The sequence below is a fragment of the Daktulosphaira vitifoliae genome, unplaced genomic scaffold (genome assembly GCF_025091365.1).
Source record: "Daktulosphaira vitifoliae isolate Bord-2020 unplaced genomic scaffold, ASM2509136v1 Scaffold_4, whole genome shotgun sequence".
In the NCBI taxonomy this organism is placed as follows: Eukaryota; Metazoa; Arthropoda; class Insecta; order Hemiptera; family Phylloxeridae; genus Daktulosphaira; species Daktulosphaira vitifoliae.
Window position 1 is genome coordinate 37,953,547 of NW_026099575.1, and position 21,999 is coordinate 37,975,545.

Here is a 21,999-nt window from a genome sequence, read left to right on the forward strand (position 1 = left end):
GTTCAACCGATAAAAATTGTTTAAAGTCTCATAAGTATTCTAATGATTTAGTCAATTTTTATAGAGGGTTTTAACAATTTTCCGTCACATAATGTATTTCAATAAAATTTATCTAAATTAACTATCGAGTTGCATTATGCTTCCAAGCAATAAATAGTACATAAATTTCATGTAACTTTGTACAGTTGTAATTTTATTTAAACTCTATATTTTGATTGGAATCATTTTTCCCTATTGCGGTTTTTCGTGTCCTTAACTCTCACACTACAATTGAAACAACTATTATAGTTGAGGTCTTAATACTATGAAGTTGTATTAGCAATTACGGCGATAACGAACAATATCACATGTAACACAATAGTGAATTACTAATTAATACAAGTTTATCTTCCCTCTCTGCAATCTCTATCTCCGGTAGAAAAGTAACCGTTCTAACGTTCAGTCTTAAGTCGCCATATATTCAGAAATAACAGTGTTGCTTAGATGCGAGTGTAATTATAACTGCTTCCAATAATAAAAGGGAAAACGTCTTTATTGTGTTTATGGATAGTTCATGTTACCGACTCGGCAACAAGAAATCGGAAATTTTAATAAATTAAAAATAATGTTGCCGTCATCTGATTTTCTTTCATTATTTCTTATTCTTTCAATAAGTATTGTGATTTGTGATACTATGGCAGTTCCAGATAACAATACGGAAAACTGGCAATTGATGTTAGTACACACCAATGATATGCATTCTAGATTTGCTGAAGTTGACAAATATCTAAACCCGTGTGGTAAAAATGAAATATGCTATGGAGGTTTTGCACGAATGAAGACAGCTTTGGAAGCTGCTTTTAAAGAGGCATCTGAAATAACAATGCCCTTTATTTCCTTAAACGCCGGAGATACCTTTCAAGGATCAACATTCTTCACTATTCTGGGCTGGAAACTTGTTGTCGAAATGTTACAACACCTCAGAATTGATGTGATGGTAAGCATTCCAAATTGTTCTTAATTATTACAATTATATTTCAATATCTAATAAAACGCCAAAATCTAACACTGAGTACATATTAATTATTAAGTTAGGTCTTTGAATAAAATCTTGTAATGCAACATGTAAACGATAATACTATTAAATATTTATATTTATATAATTTGTATGAAAAAAAATGAACAGTGAAATTATATCTTAAAATGTTTCGTATAGTTGTCTCCACTAAGGGTCATACAATAAAAACATAAAATTCGAAAATTTTGCGTTCAATAAAAATGTTCACATTGCACCAATACATAAATTTACATTTAAATAATATTATTGGTATTCGTCTATTTTAGAAGACACTTCTCAGCAATTTATTAAGACTTAATTTTAATTCCTATTAATGCATTAAAATAAAAAAATTATACGCAAGAAACTATGTCGAAAACGAGTTTTATCAAATAATTTATGTTTAAAGACTACTAAATAATATATTTGTTTTTTTTTTTTATTTGAATTAAATATTTTATTAAGTTCCTCTATACATTTTAAACAGTCTTTTTAGTTAAATGTAATTTAATTTCATAATTGGCCAGGAAGATTTTAATAAGGCCTCAATTAATTAATGTTTCACTTGAACAAGAATTAAACTCTTTTGTTCATCAAAAAAAGTATATTATTTAAAGCGGCTTGCCTAGGTCAGTCAGTAACACGTCATGTCTCAGTGCATAGGTACAAAAATGTTTGATTCCGTTGTATTAGGTTACGTAGGTTTTCCCGTCTTCTCTGACATAATTAATTGTTTTCAAAAAGAATGTTAAACTTGAAAAAAAAATTATTGATATATACTTTGATGCACAAAACTTGATTATTGTGTAAATTTAATAATTCGAAATAAGCTGTTATGTGTTTTAGAAAAATCTGAGAAACCTTGTTAGCATTGAACTAGTTACAGTTGTATATTATTTATTAACCATACCTATTAATTTGATGGTTTATACAAACAATTTGAATTTGAATTTGAATTAAATGAGTAAAAGATTAAAATACTCTAAAATAGAATAATTTTACCTGACTAATTTATTAAAGCTCTTTTATAATGTAATAGATGCAAATGATCTTTAAGCATTCACTATACTCGCTAATTAAAAGAAAATCATTAAATAAATGAAGAAGAAACTAATTAAATTTTTTAGTTAATTTTAGTATATTTATATGCCTCACTTATTACTTCAAAAATATATAATTCAAGTTTACTCCAATCAATAGTTTCAAAAAACCAATAAGCTTAAATTTTTTAATTTTACAACTACGAATTGTCAAAGTTATAATTTATACATTTCTGTTAGCTATCCATGTTATTGATTATGCTTTAGATAGTTAAAATTTAGTAAAATTAAACGATAATTTATAAAAAAAATCTTCGATATGGCATTTATTACTATAGAAAAGGCAAAATTTTTCTAAATTAAAATTAACAAGTTATGAGAAACATCAGTTTAAATAAGTAAAATATTAAACTAATAACTTACAAACATCTCACTGATATAGGAGTTTTTGAAATATCACAGAAGTAACGTATTAATAATCAAAGTTTTCATTATAAAATAGCAATGTATAATAATTTTTTTAGGTTTAAAATCTTCTTTTGAACATAGTTATGTCAAAGTAGAAGTTATTTCGTATGCTACTGACAAGGTTACCGCCAGTAATAAAATTTAATTCCAGCAATGTTAGTTATGAATTGCATAATATATGATTCATTTATAATTTAAAGTTTTGTAATACATATAATTTCAATGACTACACATAAACAATCGTTCGTATTAAATTAATAGATTTAATTATTGACAATAGATTATATTATTTATACTAGTAAATAATCGATTCCGATTATTGTTATAAACTAAAATCGCACTTAGTAGTATCAGATAATATAATTTAAATGATATTATATTAAACTGATCAATAGTTTTAATTAAACTAATCAAGTTTCCCTGAAAATCTAAATGATTAAAAAATTATAGTTTTGTATGTGTGGAATATAAAATAACAATAATAAATTTTATTATTTACAGTTTCAGTTAATCGTTTCTTCTTAAATGAAATATGTACAAGTTGTTACAGATTTATTTGTATGTATAATTTAATTTTTTTATTTTAGTGTCTGGGTAATCATGAATTTGATAGTGGTGTCGACAATCTATATGAATTTCTTAAGACTGTTAATATACCAGTTGTGTCTAGTAACCTCGATTTTTCAAAGGAATCAAAAATGGCCAACAGTAATTTAGTAACAAAATCTAAAGTTTTAATAGTAGATGGGAAAAAAATTGGCATTATTGGATATTTGATACCATCTACAAAGGTATGTAAAATTTTGCAATTTATTACCAATAACTTACATTTTTGTAAGTTATTGAAATATTTTACTGTTTTTAAATATATTATTTTATATTAGCTAAGATCTCGTACAGGTAATATTATATTTTTACCTGAAATTCCGTCGGTATCTGCCGAAGCAAAACGATTGAAGAATGAAGGTGTCGATATATTAATAGGTCTCGGCCATTCTGGCTTTGATGTAGACAAAGAAGTAGCCAAACACGTTAAAGAATTGGATTTAATAGTTGGTGGACACTCAAATACATTTTTATATAATGGTAATATTATCAAAACGCTATTGGTTTTTAGATTTGTTAATACTGAAAATATTAATTATTAACTATATTGAATTGGTCAATACAACTAATTTTACGCAAAAATGTATGTTGAAAAAACACAAATTAAAGTGCATAGTAAATAAAAGAAGTAAAAAACATTGATTCTTATTAATCTTTAGTGACTATCGACATGTGTCTAATATTATTATCAATTTTTTTTTCATATTGGGGATACACATTCAATGCACCTAGAAAATTTACTTCTTTATTCTATTATACATATCTATATGGTAATTATTCTGACAAGAAGCACATAATTTTTTATATTAATGTTCCATCAATAAATAGTCTAAGTATAGAAATCTCTACTAAAATATTGAGAATTTCTTGTTGAATATCGTAATAGTATTCATAAATTGTACTAATTGTCATGCTGGCTAAGTAATGTCAGTACTATGGTTACAGTATTACTTCAGATTAGCTATTTCCTACCCTGTAATACGCTTTTTTAACATTTCTAATTAAAAACTACATGTAAATTTGAAAACTAATTTCACTTAACTGTATTAATAGTCAAGAAAACTAAATTATAATTTTGATTTAGTTTCATTTCATTTAACAAACATTAAAACATCATAACATTTACAGACCAACCACCAGACATAGAAGTACCAGTAGACACTTACCCGTATTGGGTCGAACAACCAGAAACTAGAAAACGAATTCCCATAGTCCAAGCATATAAAGGGACCAAATACATGGGTAAATTAAAGATTAAGTTCAATAAAAAAGGCGAACTAGTTAAATGTGAGGGTAACCCAATTTTACTGGATTCTAAAATCAAACCAGGTACTATACTACAACTGTATAAGAAGTCGTATGTTATATATATATATATATATATATTATAGATCCCGATCTCTTGAGACGTATTCAAGTTGTTCAGACTCAAATTTTTGGTAAAATAAATGAGTTTGTTGCTGTTTCTGGAGTTTTCTTAGAAGGAGATAATGATATGTGTCGGTTGAGAGAATGTAATGTTGGTAATTTGGCAGCGGATGCTTTCGTCGAATATGTGTGTCATGTTTTATTACACTAATTAAAATTTTTAAAATTGATTTGTAAATATATACTATGATTATAGAATCTCAAAAAATATATCGGTACATTCAATTTCACGAAACAATGGACAGATGCTTCCATAGCAATACTTCAAAGTGGATCCATGCGAGCTAGTATCGATACATCAATGAATGAAGGTAACTATCACTAATATAATTGTTGATTAACTTAATTAATATAACATTCTCATCATTCATAAAATAAAATTACATAATGTTTTCGTAAGGTAATTTAACTAAAGGTGATATGCTAAGAATATTTCCATTTACGAGTGATGTGGGTAAAATTCAAGTTAAGGGGTCCGCTATTTGGTCAGCCTTCGAACACTCAGTACGTCGTTATGAAGATAATGTAAAGTATGGAGATTTTCTTCAAGTATCCGGTAAAAATCAAACATTCTGATTTCATCAATTATGTACATAATTTAATTAAATAATAATATTATAAAATATTTTAACTAGTCATAAGAGGTTAAGAATTTGAATTTATTTGTCATAAAAATGAATAATATTACAGGATTAAAGGTAGTAATTGATGTTAGTAAGCCACTTGGTAAGAGAGTTCAGTCTATTTATGTAAGATGTTCTATTTGTCGTGTACCAATCTATGAACCTATAGTTATGGAAAATGTCTATAATGTAATCATGACTGAATATTTAGCATCTGGAGGAGACGAATACAATATGTTTAAAGAAGATTCGGAATTCCATAGAATAGGTACAAAATTAAATTATTTTTATTAAATATGTTAAAAAAATACTATTTAAACGGGTATTTTATATAATACAGGAGGAACAGAAGAATCTGTCATAGAATACATATTGTCACTAAAATCACCGTTATATCAAGGTATAGAAGGCAGAGTTATAGTTATAAGATCTGTTAAATCAACTTCCAAAAATGCTACACCTAAAGTTTACAGCACACCAACAATTATAGCAGTTTTTATAATAGCACTTTATGCATTTAACTTATATTGAACCAAGTTGAGAGATCATAAATGATCGCTATAATTTATTTATTTCTATAATGATTGTATGTAAACTTAGAATGAACAAAAAGTGTTTTTAATTTTGTGATAATCATATTTCAAGTTATACCTGTAAATTGCAACACTTTTTCTCGTTTATGATCTCTAAAGCCAATTTGTTATAATACGAGGATTTGTCAGCGATTTATATAAAAAATTTTAAGACTCTAAAGTACAAAACTTAATTCAGAAATCTTAACATGTCTTAAAAGGTTGTTAAATGATATAAATTTAATTTTCTTTTAATTTTACTGATCAAATTATGATATATTACAGTTATTTAAACATTGTACACTTTAAATATGTAATTTTTAAGTATTATGAATTGTTGCCTTAAAAAAAAAACTAATGAAATTTTGTAAATATTTTACCTATATTGTATTAATATTGTGATGATGCCATTATTATTTAGTTGAACATCGCATTATTTTATTTATATATATTTATCAAATCTTACCAAAAAGGAAACACATTATATTTCCTCTAATGCTACTGAATAACATTTTAAACCGTTGATAGATTTAACAAATATTGAACAATTATATAAAATCTAATTAGAATTCCCTGACCTATAGAACAGACACTATACTTCGATACATGAAACGTTTGAAAAAGTTTTATCTTGGTCAAAAAAATAAAAAAATTTTTTTTTAATTTGATATTTATCTTTATAAATATATAATAAATTTTTTTTTTTTTTAATATTGTTATAAATATTTCATAATATTTCAAGATTTCAGTTTTATGCTGAAGTCACATACATATTATAAAATCATAGCTTCACTTTTGTTTTTCACTTATTTTATACCGATTTCATGTGATGTATTAACATTATCGACTATGCATTATTTTTTTTTCGTCGTCATCAGCATAAATGTAATAGAACTCTGATGATGTATTTTTCAAATGAATCAGAAATATAAATTCATATCAATGGATTCAATTGAAGAATGCTAACATTTTTTTTCCGTATGAATTAAACGTCATAATTCTTGAAGTGTGTGTTTTCCGATATACTTTTTATGTTATTAAAATGTTTGTAAAATATTTTATTTTAAAGAATGTGAACAGACTGTTAAATTTCTACTGTGTATGATGTTTTCTGTAGTGACATAATGTCAAGTCACATTTGCATAATAACCACTTATATTTTCTATAAAATTACTGAAAGTACGAAGGATAAAATATAATGATGCAACTTAGCCTTCCCAAGTAAATAATTAGTTTCTTCCAAAAAAATTATATAAATTTTAATAAAATTAAATAAGTTTAATGGTGGGGAAAAACTAACTTAGCACTCCTAAAAATTTATTCTAAATGCTCATATGAGTACAAATAACATTGGCATAGTGATTGAAATTGATAGGTTACACATTTAAGTTTCTTCGCATAATATATATCAACTGAACATATTTTATTCAATCTGAAAACTTTTCCTTTATGATTAAAATAAATTTAAAAAATAAAATGATTTTTAAGTATGTAAATTCACTTGCATATCTTATACAATATCATATTTAGATGCCTGTACTTACAATATAACCTGTAACTTACAATATACAGAAATAACGTATAAATGTATAAAAACACAATCTGCATAATTGTAAAATTTTGTACATTTATTATCTAAATATAGTTGAAAATTATTATTCGTTGTCATATTTAGTGGTAGTTAACATATTATAGATAAGTCCATACAATTATGTTTGAAAATAAACACCTATTTGTTTTAAAAACATGTATTAATTATTTGTTTGCGAAATGTAAAGATTACTATAAGTACAATTTTAATAAAAAATTGATGCTTAATAACTTAAGTTACTAGTTTGTTTAATAATACATTATAAAGTATTGATACGAGTTTCGTCAGTATTCTAGACAAGTAAAATGTTATTATGTACATTTTAATATAAAATATTACTGAATTATGAGAGTTCATCAATCTTTTGACTTACTGTACATACAAATACACAATACATTCTGAATTACATATAGCGATTACTGAATAAATTGCACGTATGGGTGTCTTCAAATAATGCACATATTATTATTATACATTTCTTTTAGAAGTATTATCAATAATTTCAACATTAAAGTTTTGGAATTATTGTATTCAGAACTCAAATACATATTACCCAAATGTTACTTAAAATGATAAATGATCGAAGATTTATGAAATTAATAGCGTTCAGCATGTAGTACTTTTATTCGAGTTATCAATTTATCTCAATTACTCCCAAAATTTATTTTCAATGTTGTATTTATTTTAAAATTTAAGTAATTCAGAGTGGTTTATAATAATCCAATCACTCTGTATAAAAATAATTTATAATTAAAATAACTATGAAATGATATAACTATAACATTTTTATTTTTGTCTTTATTTAATGTTATAAACTGTTAAAACATTTTAAAAGACTGCAATGACACCTATTATGCCTCGATTAAAACCACAGTACTATAGTATTATGTAAAGAGCAACAGACTTTTAGAAAAGTGAAACAAGCTTTATATTTCACTGATAAGTTTAAAAATTTGAAAAACGTAAATATTTTAGCCATAAATATTAATATTAGAAACAATAAAAATATCAATATGATCAAAGGCAATTTTAACGGAACGCGTAAGTTGATATTTTTTTATGTATACTATGCATAAAAATAATATCATCCTCCACGTCTTTTTTATATGTAAGTACATTCTTCACACATATTAAATATATTATTAACAAATAAAAATTATATTAACAAAATAATAGAATTGAAATTCGTAATATTTAAATTATATAAATATCAATCATATTAATTTAATTAGATTGAATAATATTTAATAAGAATATTTTCCTATAATTTTTTCAAATAAAAATGACAAGCAAATAAATAATTTTACATCATAATTAATATCTAAGGAACTACAATAGAAGGTCAAATAATTTTTTTTAATTTCTGTGTACATATTTTGTAAGTATTTGACAGTACTAAAGTACATATTTGCAATTAAAATAATATTGTAGCATTAACATAAAATAAATACTTTCACATATTTAAAACAATCAACAAAATACACTACCCCTATACTCAAAATTTTTTATTCTATATTCAATATTAAGTGTTAATCTTTTGAGGGAAATTATTGTTCTTTCTTAAAATACTTTGTTAAATCACCATCGCACGATTATTAGTTATAAAACAACATGTAAGGTGAACAAAATATTTACATATGATAGAAGAAAAATTATAAAGATTTTTATATACTAGTATTTTGCCAAAAATTAATGTTTTTATTATTATTACTAAACATATATTTAATAAACATTTAACTTACTTTTATTTTATTATGGTAAAGTCAAAAATTTCAATGACCGATTTATTACAGTAAACTTCGTTTCTGACGTAATTTTCTAAAAAAAAAAAAAAAAAATGTTAGTGTTATAATCAAAATCTTAAAATTAAATAAAGTTATTATTTATATTAATGTGCATTAATATTTTTGCAATTAAGGTATATTAATGAGCGTTAATAATGTTTTATTTTGATAATATTTTATGGGTCAGTATAAATAGGCCTATAAACTCATAGTAAGTTGATTTTCCACAGAACCAATGAATTCCTATGCTTTTTAACAACAAATAATTTTATTTGAGTTGCCTGAGTGTATAGGTGAACATACATTATGAAGTTTACATCCAACATACATGATGGAACATAAAGTCTTGTTAAGAGCTATTAAAATGTTCCATTTATGCAAGATATATTTTATGATGCATTAAAAGTTTATTTATAGTATAATTGTACAGTGTACTAAAAGATCAATGAGAAACACCGTCTGCTTTTTGTTCATTTGGTAGATTATTTTACTTTAAAAACGCACAACACTTAATAAATATACCAATAAACTAGTAATTGAATATTCCATAAAATTATGGTAGTTATGTGATAAATTCTAATAATTTATTTATTCAAATGACGATTGGAAGGTATATCTAAAGCAAAATGTATACATTTAATGGCATGACTAATTGAATATGATGGTGGTATGCTTCAGATAATATGATTGATAAATGTTGACAATGTTCTGCGAAACTTAATGAGTTCAATTATGTTATGTTAAAACGTTGATAATGGAAATGTTAAAATAGATACGAAATTTACCTACATAAAAATACAATTTTGAGCTTAAAGTATTCCAAAAATTATAATACTTTTTTAAATATATTAAAGTAAACAGAATTTTGAAAATTAAAAATAACTTAATGTAGAATTACGAATAATTGTGCAAATTAAAGTCGGCATTACTAATTAATGTTACATAACCGTCATTTTTCTATTATCATCTTATGGACTTTATATTGGAAGATCATCCATACTATCATTTGAATTATTGGATACTTTATGATTTATTTCATACATAAAATGTCTTTATTTTAAAAATGTATGTTGATAATAAAATAATACTGTGTCGACAAAAGCATTGATGTGTATTCTTTTAACAAGCGATCTAGTTCATAGGCATATGGACCGTAAAAGATACACGAGCACATCAAATTGACTGGATGTAAAATATTTTTGGTTGACAATATGACAAAAGAGATACGCTTTATAAACAGTACGTTTGTCAAAATATACGAACAATAGCACAACACACTTGGACAAGTTGATAACATTTTACAACACATGTATTATATTTATGTTGGAGTAAAATGAATGTACCAGGAAATATTTTGAACTTCATTGACCAATCACTGTCAAGTCTATGCTTGTTTTGATACACAACTAAATAAACACTAATCTACCCGTGAGTTAAACACAAAATATCAACAAACATCGCTGTAAAAGAGGTCACCTATTGTTTGATTAGATTCAAACAGTAATTAATTACTTGAAACAAAAATACAATAAATTTGAGAAAATTGTATATCTATAAAAACAGTTCAAGGAGTAGGTGAACAAATCAATTATTAAGATTGTGTTTTAGATATCAACAATTTTATAAAATGTTCTTATGTGTTATTGACATGTGATTATTAATAGAAGATTTATTTAAATATTACTAAGGAATTTCTTTGCTGGTTAAAAACCAGGAAACTTTTCCTATATTACTTATACGAGACAATGAAGGGGATACCATACGAGTAGGTCGTGCATAGTTATCAGAATGCTCATATCGACGACAGGGATATAAGGTTACTGGCCAAGAGTAATTTATAACACCATAGAAGCGGGTGCATACCGGGTTTCAGCTAAACCCTTCATCGAATAAACAAACATCCCCCAAATACTAATACACCGCCTTTGCAGAGATACAATGTTAGTAAATGCCTTTATAGACAAATGTATGTTTTATGCATAAGAAATTCGCACCGAAGTGGACCCATGTAACGTGATTTATTGGGTATGATCGTTACGTTTTAGGTCACTAATGAAATAAACACATAAAATTTATAAATTTTAAAATTTTTTCATAATTTTGAAGATACGATAATTTAATGATTTATGACTAGTTATAGATATTGTTACTATATAAATTCTGTTTAAAGAAAAACTTAACATAGTTTTTAGAGATACATCGTAGTTTTAAAAATCAGGACTAGTGTCTGAAATTATTTCGGTTTTTTGGAAATTCTTAGTATATCTAGTAAGTTAATTTATCTATACTAATTTTTTTTTATACAGTTTGTAAGGTTAATAATTTTAGAACCCGAATGTATTTTAAAATCAATTTTAAAATCTAAAAAGTGACATTATAGAATTTAGAATCCAATGTTTCACTAATTTTTTCATGAAAATATGTTCATTTTTCAGCATATACGAGAAAAAAAATTCAATAAACTAATTTATTAGGTAGACGGAAAAATGCCAAAAACCGAAATTATTTCGATTGATAACCATGATCGAAATTACAAACCATAAAAAAAATTATATTCTTGAAAATAAAATATGTTATATTTATTATGATTCCATAATAAAATTCAATGAAATGGTCGACTTTTATACACTTACTTAAATTGTATCTGTATATTTTGTGTTTTTAAGAAATGTATGTATAGTATATTGCACATTGAGATTGATGTGTGTAAATCGAATGAATCTGATTTAACTATTTAATCATTTTTAATGAGATAAGTAAATTTTTTAGCGAACTATTTGGTTAACAAAATGTTGGCTTGTATGTAAGACACGCTCTTCGCGATTTGATTTCCCTGGTCGATTTATCAGAAGAATTGAAAAGGAAAATGCTAACGGTTAACGTGATTACCATAAAAAGCACTTCTGAATTTCGTCCAATCAATACACAACCAACATTTAGCAATACAAATTTAAAAAAACAACGGAACAAGTGTTTTTGAAAAATAAAACAATAGGTACCGCCATTATTTGAACCGGCCCATAATAATTAACTGCTATTTGGAACGTCACCAAAAATATATATATATATATATATATAATTTATATTACATCCTTTTTGGGAATAAAAAGCTTCGTTTTACACTACATAGCACGAGGTTAAACTTTGTATGGACAGAGTTATAGTCAATTAGATTTTCCGAACAAATTCACTCGGTTACCTAAGTTTTAATAATGGATTGATCTCACAAACCATGCAGAATTCTATTGGAACATTCTGTTACAGGTGCATACTATCATGTAGGACTATTGTCGTTATTCTATTAAATTAAATGCAAACGGCAGCTAATAAATTTATCTTTGCCACAATGCCATTGAATGTGTTTTAATTAAATACCAGTTAAATTTCGCTTAAACTTTTGTAATGCCTCGGAATATCATTGAATCCCTTACACGTAAAGAGAGAAATACAATAATCACAGTATGGTTGCATACGAAACGAAGCGACAGGGAGTGTTGTGAGTATTTGTTTAATTAGGGTATTTCTCTTCCACAGCTTTGTTGTACGTTTTTCTTTCTCTATTATATTATGTATATACTCTACATACAAGGCCATGTGCTAACGATTAAGTACAGTGCCGTCTTTAACCACACACTAAGTACACATAAACTTGAACACAGCGATTAATTTACTGCAATTCATTTACCAAACTGTTAGTTTTAGAGGCTATACGGCTTTAAATGGTAATCGCTGTTATAAACATATACACCAATGTTTGAACTTTTTCATATTTTTACAAGATTAACTAGCTATATTTGAGCTCAAAGTGATTATTTACTATATTTCAAAAGTCAATCGTCTGACTGAGTATAAGAGAAAAGTTGAATGTATTAAATTAAAAAAAAAAAATTACTTAATTAAATGTTATGATTTGCTATGTTTACTACATGAGTATAAATTGTATTGATACAGTATAAATTAGTACCATTTACTACTTGAACAAAAATTTCTTCAGTAACATAAATTCAATGTTTAACATTTAAAAATATACATTTAATTTAATAATTAAAATAAAAGAATTCGCAATCAAATTTTTCAATTCTTCGAAGAATATTAAACTGCAATTGCATTCAACGAAAATTATAAATTAATACAACAATAGAGTATTAAGCGCCTTGTCTGTTGAACAAAGGAGAGCTACAATGATCTAATTAAACGCTGACGGTATAACCATTCAAATTGAGGATTTTACTCTATACTCTAAAACTTGGAATTAAAATAACGTAAAAACAGGGAATTTTTCGAAAAATTATAATATTTAATATTAAAATATATTGTCGATATTAATACTTTTAGTTTTCCCATAATTATAAAATAACATTTTAACTATTGCGAAAATTTAATTGATAATATCTCAAATATTTGCCGATAACATACATTTTTTTTTTTAATTCAACAGTTATTCAGAGTAAAATGAGGCTTTAAGATGATATAATTTTTTTTCTTTTAAACTTTTCATAAAGTTTAAAAAAACTTGCTCATTCATTTTAAAGCTACAATGTAATTTAAAATGATAGTATAAAAATTATCAGAAAACTTAATATCTAGGAGTTATACCCATACAATTTTTGATAAAAATGGGCGGTTTTGAAGGGTTTTACTTAGCAATGGAACATTTACACCGTTCAAAATTAAATAAAATTTGAGTTTATTTAATTTGCTAAACGATTACAATAATAAATACGTCCCGACGTATTGTTTTCAAAGTGTAATCGATGTCTAAATTTGAAAATTATATAATTAACGGATATGATTAATTTTTAAAAAAGTATTTCAAATATTTTTTAAGCATTTTACGACAGTGATTTTAATCGCTTATAAATATCAATCAATACTAATGTAAAAAGAGTCTGATTTCCTCTTGACTGAATCCCGTCTATACTTAACTTTTTCAATTAAAACTGCGTCTAAAACTATTGCTATGTTTATAGTCATATCACAGCAAATGACGATAGTGTCAGTAAAACATTGGTGCGTATCCGGTAGGTATTAAATTTTCGTTTAACTGCACCTACCTGGTCTACAGATTAAAGGCCGGTGTAGTGCGTGAACTTTGGGTCACATCAAAGAAGAACGGTACGGTTTATCAAGAATTTAAACGCTGTGAGTGATTTGCATAAGTTACGTTATTACAACTGTTTGAACAACTACTGACACATGAAGCAAACGTACGTGGGTAACTCAAATATTTACTTCCTAGACCCAAACAGGTAGCGTTTAAAAAACATTCAATATTACTGACTAAGTTAGACACATCAAATAAATAGTTCAACCGAAACATTTAATTAAGACCAGCATCAATCGATTTAGAAGTGAAATTAATGGACTGCATTAAATCCACATCGACAACGTATTAAATGGTATGTCATAGGAAAATTTGACTTTTTTTAATTTGAATTGAAATGATTCAAATGAAATGTAATTACATTTTAAATTATATTGTTCATTAGCGTGCACTAGACACGATATAGAATCTAAAACCATTTTAAAATAATTGTCATGACCTGGTAGTACAACTTTTAGTGTTAAACAATAATTAATATTTTTTAAATTACAACTTTATAAATATATTCGTACAAATTGTACGGGAAATTATCTGCTTCCAGTGTTCACTTGAAAAATAAGTAAATAAACTGCATTTTATATTACTATTAACAACACCCCGGGCCAGTTATTAACTTACCAATATTCATTACTGCCTACATTTTACAATACTCGTATTTTAATTTAAAATTACCATATCCGACGGTGTGAAAATATAAAGGAAATTAACATTTAGTTTTCAAAGTGTCAAAACTTGCTAAGACTCTTCATCGTTTCCGCACAATATCCTGTACATGAACCCAACATAATAATAAACAACGTTACCACACATGGCGACATCGTTACCCATTACAAACTCTATTCTGTCCATCTATATGTCTATCATTACTCCGTTCCATAATGAAGATTATTATTCTACAGGCATTTCTTATCGGTATACACTCCTCCTGTTGTGTAGCACGGCATGCAACCATTAAGCCTATGTAGACGGCCAGTTTTTTAATGGACAAGACTAAAGCAAATCAACCGATACATATATTATGTAATGCTATGCCTTGAAGTTACTTATAAAGTACTCTACCCGAAGTCCCTTGTAACCAAAGGCAAAATATAGTTCATTTAGTATCCGTCTAGTTGGTTATAGGATAGTGTAGGGGGTGTTTGTAGTATTACGGTACTATTGAGAGCGTTAACGATGTCGTTTCTATGGAAATTACAATTTCACTGTACCATCTCCCTAGTAGAGATTTTAATACCACTATTGCGTGCGACAATCGAAAGGTCTTTGATATGCACTTTGGGTGAATATGGCTATTATAATGCCAATAACCATATTGCAATGGCATTTAGGCCAAACGAATAGTAAAAATGGAGCAGACGGCTATGTAGGTCATAATTTTTTTTTTTTTTATGTAAAAAGCTTTTAGGATTACTAAATAAATAAAATAATTCCAGATGGTGCAACCTGTTACCGCTCGATCTCTTGTTTGTAATTGATAAAAAAATACTGCTGACGCCAATATTTATTTATTGCAAATTAGTGTGTTGCATAAAATACTGATAAAATGACGATTCCGGTTGTGTTGGTAGACAAAAACAGAATTGATTACAAATTATACAAGTAATAATTATTAAATTAACTTAAAAACAGTTGTAAAAAATGTACACTTAGAGCTTATGTGGTGAATTCAACATTATTGAGAAATATTTAGCTATTAATTATTCTATCATAATAATCTATTAGTAATAAATTACCAATGAGAATATTCTACGACAAATATACTAAGTAGTAAATAATTTAAGATAGCTGTCAGACATTTCATATTATGCAAATAAAACAATAGTAGATTTGTATAAGAGAATTTAAATTTCATTAAAAGTTTTCAGAGAAAATCGAAAAATACAAATCTATGTAAGAATTTTAACTTAAGTGATAGCTTCCTTGAACACTTTATCAATTTTCAGTTCAAACATTTCCCTATAACAGTTGACGTTCCGCATCCAAAAACATTTCCTTTGTACGAAACGTAATTTATTTTATAAAATTTAGGAGCAAATTTAATTACAAGAACAGTCGTTGCCTTGGTAAAAAATAAAAGGTATAGCGTTTAACACTCAAAATGCCTTTTATTCCTATAAAAACTTGTATAATTTAAAACAAAAGGTTTACTCTGGATTTTTTACAATAATCGTATTATCGCAAAAAAAGTTTTCAAAATTAATTGCTTTACGTGTCCCTTGGCCTCTTCACGCGATTGACGGCACGTATAAATTATTCGGTGTAAATATTGTAATCTCCAATCGATGCCTCGTTCAGTTCCCAAGTTTTGGATAACTGATTGAGTAATACGTATATATTGTGATTTGTAATATTCCATACACATTAATATTTTAACAAAGATATAAGTCACTGACATAAAATAAATTTTTAAAATATTTTTAATTTTTTGATAAAAAAAAAATGCCCCTTGTGGAACATCCAGTATTCTATTATTTTTCACTGTGGTTTAGCCAGTCAGACCAAGGGGTCTTGCTTTCTATTGACACATATATTAATTTCTGTAATAAAGTAATGAGCTCGTATGATAAATATATTATGTGAAAAAAAAAATCGATTTTTTGCCTTCTAAATGAAAATACTGATTTTTCAACACAATTTTATAAAAAAAATTATTTTTAAAAATATTTTATGACCGGTTTTACTTCTTCAAAACATAATATTATACAGTATGAATAAAAATAAGTTTATCTAAGTGTATTCAGATACATAATGGTAAGAAATTATTTTCGCAGAGTTAAATTAAATAGTATACAGGATTAGTAAAGGCGTTACACCACGTGAAAAGTTGTTACAATTATCACTTGCAACTTGAACAAAACTTTTAGTTCGAACAAAAGGTTTGAAGCTTTAGGTTACGCGTGACTATTATATCTTTTTATGTTATGGTTTTTAGGCCGATTGTTCTTACAACACTCTTGAATGCATTGCGTGACCGAAGCACTTGGAAGCAACAAGCTGTTCATAGATTATTATTTTTCACACAAAGTAATGCACACTATCAAGAGGACATCGACCAAGTTACTATCGATAAACTAAACATCTTTTGCTCAATTTTTAAACAAATATATCAACTTATATCAGTGGATTGGTAAATATTTACGGCTATTTTCCTACCATATAATTGTCTGTTATTTATTTTACTACATTTCACAAAACAGCATATCACCTTTTTATTTCTATCGCAATAAAAATATACCACTCTAAAAGACGTTCTATTCTATAGAATTATTACTATTTTATTATTAATATTCAATATTTATGTTCATGTATTTTTCAATTTATTTTATTTAAACATTAATAATTTAAAGTGATATAAAAGCAATGGAAAGGTACAGTAAAAAACAGAGTGTACTAAACATTCACTACCAGAATGGTGAACATTGACTGTACGGAAACTCCGTTCGATTCTTGGACTTCAAAATGCAACAAACGAATCAACTGTTCGTTGATTAAGAAATTCGAAGAAAGGGGTTCTACACAATACAACAAAACCGCCTTTCGAAGTGGTCGAAGTGAGGTGAATGTTAGTGTTGTGTAAGATTCCGTTCGGTAAGTCCAAGAAAATCGTGTCGACCTCGTGCACAAGAGATATCGCCAGCAACAGTCCAAAGAATTTTTTACAAAATATTTGCACTTGCAAGCGTACAAAGTTCAATTAACACAGGAACTTAAGCCAACAGACCACGGAAAACGACGGAAATTCGACAATTTTTACTTAGACATTTAATAGTAAAATTAATAATTTTGTTATTCTCACAAAACTCTTTGCAATTTATTTACTATTGGCTTCGATGAAAATACTCTATCAAATTTAATTTTAATAATATATAAAAAATGATTGTACAAATAGAGCTAAAAAATGGCTATTTTAGAAAAATTTTCTTATTAGAAAAATGTAATAAAAAATATGCTTTTAACTTGGTATAAAAAATTGTTTGTAACAAAAATTAAAGCAAAATGATCTATGGATTTGTTATGTTTTCTTTATTCACTCTGTATATGGTATAAAAACAACAGTTTATTTACCTCAAGTTTTATATATTTACACAAGTTTGTATAAATAATGTCTTGTTACTTGTTTCCTAAAAGCTTTAAAATGACATGCATTATATAAACAAAATAAATTTACTAGAGGAATGTAAAATGGAAGTAAGATACTTTCAGTGTGTAGAAATAAGGTTTCTTGAACATATAAAATTGTTTTACTAAAGTTAACCTAATAATAAGAGGATGCTCGATAATCTTTTTTTTGATCCTTGACAACACGTAAATCCTCTTAACAAGAACCTTTTTATCTTTTCTCTTCTCTAAGTCAACGGTTCATATTATTTTATAGTGTCACATATTTTATTTTAAAGCATGATTTAAATTCATATAAAATGTATTTAAGGGGCACTGTAGGTTCAAACCATTAAAACATGATTATTACCACCAGGGCTCTACAAAAAATATTGTCGAAGACCCAAATTTGTTATTTTACAATTGTGATATTTAATTAATTCATTTGAATAAAACTAGACGAACTTTCACTGAGTAAGAGCACACTACTCAACTTTAAAAAGAAATAATTATGATAGTAAAAGTGATTATATTACTATTTTGTAAAATATAAAGAATAGATTACTTTTATACTTTTTTTAAATACATCTATATTTTAAAAATGTTATTTTTTATTATACATCATACATTTATAAATATATAAAAAAATCTAATTCTTTTGATTTATTTTTTATTTTAAATAATAAACATTATAATAAAAATGTAGTAATTTAGTAAAATTATTTAGCATAATTTTTAATTGAGTCAACTGCAGTTGTCTTAAATTTATAATTATCTATAGAAATAATTAAATCATGTTCCATCCGCTAAAAAAATTAAAGTCAATAGCTAGCAGTGTAACTTTCTTGAAAAATTTAATAAAATTTGATGTTTATCGAGTAAATAAATTTTCATCGGTCCAATTAAAAATTAATATACATCTATATAAAGTATAAAAAAAAGTATACGAAGCAACTATTATTATAAAATGTTACACATATTTTAAATTTATTGAGATCATTTATAACATTATAACTGAGAATACAATAAAATTTCTTTGTTGGAAAAGTTTTTCTTCGCAATACTATCTCAAAACACGATAATAGTTCTTCTCAAACTAAAAAGTGCACAGTTAAGTTTATGCATGCATCTAGCATTAAACTTTTTAAAAGACTAACATGTACGATTATACTATTATTTCTATGGCACTTTTGTTTATCGTCAGACGTTATTAAGCTAAACAAAAGCGCGTTTTTCCGGTACGTAATAATTGTTGTTCAAGTAATACTTAGAGATACTGTTTTATCATCATTTGTGTGTACATTGGGTGCTGAGCGATTTTTCAAATAATTTAGGTAAGAGATAATAATACCGTAGAACTACCCGTTCTTAAACAAATGATGCACAGTATTTCAGAAACGGCCCGGCAACAGCGTTAATAATTATCAGACGCCGCCAAATTCCGCGGTATCAACGCTGGAAAGCAACAGGATTTATTGTAATTCTGACTTTGCTTAAACGTTTTCTTAACGTTCTAAAATTATCACAGCTGTCTTCCTATTCGCAGCTGTAACAATGAACAGTAATTTTTATCCTAAATAACCTAAAATCAATTATTTAAATTAATTTAAATCAAATCATTTATAATTATTATAAATTTGTTAATCAAATAAAAAAATGTTCAATAACATTCCTGCTAGTTAACGTTTTTCAAGCAAATAAATAACCATTGTACTGAATTATAGTTTTAGAACTACACAAATGACAAAAAAAAAATGGAAAACTCACTGCAGTTGTAACCCAACGTTAAAAAACATCACTATTAAAAACGCATCAATGCGAATATATATATATATATATATAGAAAGAGTTTCAAAAAGTCAAATATATTAAAGAGAAGGAGCGTTAATAAGTTTTATGTTTTTATAAATAATATAAAACAATTTCAAAAACTTAATTTTTGACTCGTACGTGGATAAAATTTGTTTACACATCTAACAGAAGTTTTTTTAATTACTAGCGTTTTGTTGATGGTAAATCAATTCTATGCGTCATTGGCTATCATTAATTAAATGAACTTAAATAAGTACAATTGACAAAATTTGAAATATTAAAAAAGATAAATATTTTTTGGAGCTAGAGTTTTGTTATTCTTACTATAGAAGTTGATTTAAGAGTGAAACATAACTTTCTTTGTGTTTGAAGTCATCACTATATTCATGGCTAATAGCGGTTTGCTTGTATATAGGTATGATGAAAATAATGAGTTACATGGAGAACTATCACACTAGCTAACGACAAAATTTCTCTGGTCCGTTTTAGGGTAAGTTATGCGAAGCACGCGGTCCCATCTGCTGTGACAGCTTTTTCGACTATCCTTTAGCAAGTTAAATAATTGAAACATCGAATGCATCAGTATAACGATCACGTTTTACATTCAACAGAGCACCAACCTTTGAAAACTAAAAAATCACGGGATTACAATGTTTAATCTGTTAGCTGGGCCAGTCGAAAATGACACTTAAGCTATTGATCGACTAACAGAAAGTCGGTAATGCCTAACAAATTAACTTTCCACGTTTTTAAAAATATATATATTTATATATATAATTATTACATAATTTGCACATAAAATCGAATGGATTTAATACATAACATTTTTTTTTCATTAAATTTTAACTTAAAGTAATATATAAATAATTAAACCCAAGTTCGGATCAAGGTTTAATATTTAAATGAGATATCCATGTCATATATGCCATTTTAACCTTATACTGTAAGGGGAAAATCTGAGAACCAAAGACTATGCCTCTGCTCTCTTTAACCCAACCTTGAATGAACCCCTTCCAAACAAATACCTTTTTTTTAGTGACATTTAGTTGAATACTGCTATACTTTCAGGATTCCTGTAATAAGTTCAAAAGTTACTCTTTGAATGTTGTAAAAAAAGGTTTAAACCATTAAAAAAACAATAATAATATTTCGATTTATTAAAACTGGTCATTAATTAAACCTTTAAATTTTGTTATTTTAATTTTCATAACCAAGCATATAATCGGTCAAATTATAAGTAATAAAAGATTATTCTACTGGAGAAGTTTTCAAATAACATTCTAAGTTATCTTTAATTCTTACAAAGTTTTAAGTTTAAATACAAAATCTTTTAGATAATTTTATCTCGTTTATACAGAACCTTAAATTCTAATTTAGCCATTTATCGTTGTTCCGGTTGGAACCATATTAACGAGCTAAAGTTTTAGCGTTTATTCATTATTAGGTTTACTAACTTAAAATAATCTTTTACAAATTACCACTAGCAATAATAAAAAGTTGATCAATTAAATTAGATAATTGGAATCGTTTATCTATTTACAAAAATACGATATTGAAGAACAGTACTTCATGTCAGATAAAATGCAGCTTTCAAGTATTTTTCATTAAGCCATTTATGAGTTATTGATAATTACTGGAACGTTAAAAAAAGTAGTATAATTTTTTCAAATATTTATTTCATGATTACAGTTTTTGAAAATATGCAATACATTTTTTACTAATGTTAACCAATTTTTAGCAACGTGTCAAGTCTTTTTGAAATTTAATTTTATCGCAGGATTTTACAAGAGATATGGTAAATAGTATTAAATAAGTACAAAAAGATTCTCAATAACGT

At 26.2% G+C, this 21,999-nt stretch overlaps 2 protein-coding genes and 1 long non-coding RNA gene across 10 annotated transcripts in view; 2 read left to right on the top strand and 1 right to left on the bottom strand.

Moving 5' to 3' along the window:
- Window positions 1–21,999, bottom strand: part of LOC126906077 (uncharacterized) — a 177,099-nt gene that overhangs the window by 113,259 nt on the left and 41,841 nt on the right. For all 8 annotated transcript variants that reach the window (XR_007704181.1, XM_050686338.1, XM_050686334.1 and 5 more), the window contains one exon: window positions 9,107–9,182. The gene's annotated coding sequence lies outside the window, so the exon portion shown is untranslated. The remainder of the gene's footprint in view (window positions 1–9,106; window positions 9,183–21,999) is intronic.
- Window positions 430–6,417, top strand: LOC126906082 (protein 5NUC-like). The gene is made up of 9 exons (XM_050686348.1): window positions 430–976; window positions 3,132–3,335; window positions 3,429–3,630; window positions 4,279–4,479; window positions 4,542–4,705; window positions 4,775–4,889; window positions 4,979–5,134; window positions 5,269–5,469; window positions 5,542–6,417. Exons 1-9 carry the CDS (start codon window positions 554–556, stop codon window positions 5,730–5,732), a joined length of 1,857 nt encoding a protein of 618 aa, XP_050542305.1. The 5' UTR covers window positions 430–553; the 3' UTR covers window positions 5,733–6,417.
- Window positions 14,049–18,179, top strand: LOC126906105 (uncharacterized). Its single transcript, XR_007704188.1, has 3 exons — window positions 14,049–14,547; window positions 15,686–15,851; window positions 17,185–18,179. It is a non-coding gene; the product is annotated as an uncharacterized LOC126906105 (long non-coding RNA).

Bases quoted from the DNA above. Each gene is read 5' to 3' on its own strand.
- LOC126906082 (XM_050686348.1), top strand. From the start codon at position 554: ATGTTACCGACTCGGCAACAAGAAATCGGAAATTTTAATAAATTAAAA. The intron at 977-3,131 runs GTAAGCATTCCA...TTTTTATTTTAG, and splicing joins ACCTCAGAATTGATGTGATG to TGTCTGGGTAATCATGAATT. The intron at 3,631-4,278 runs GTAATATTATCA...TAACATTTACAG, and splicing joins AAATACATTTTTATATAATG to ACCAACCACCAGACATAGAA.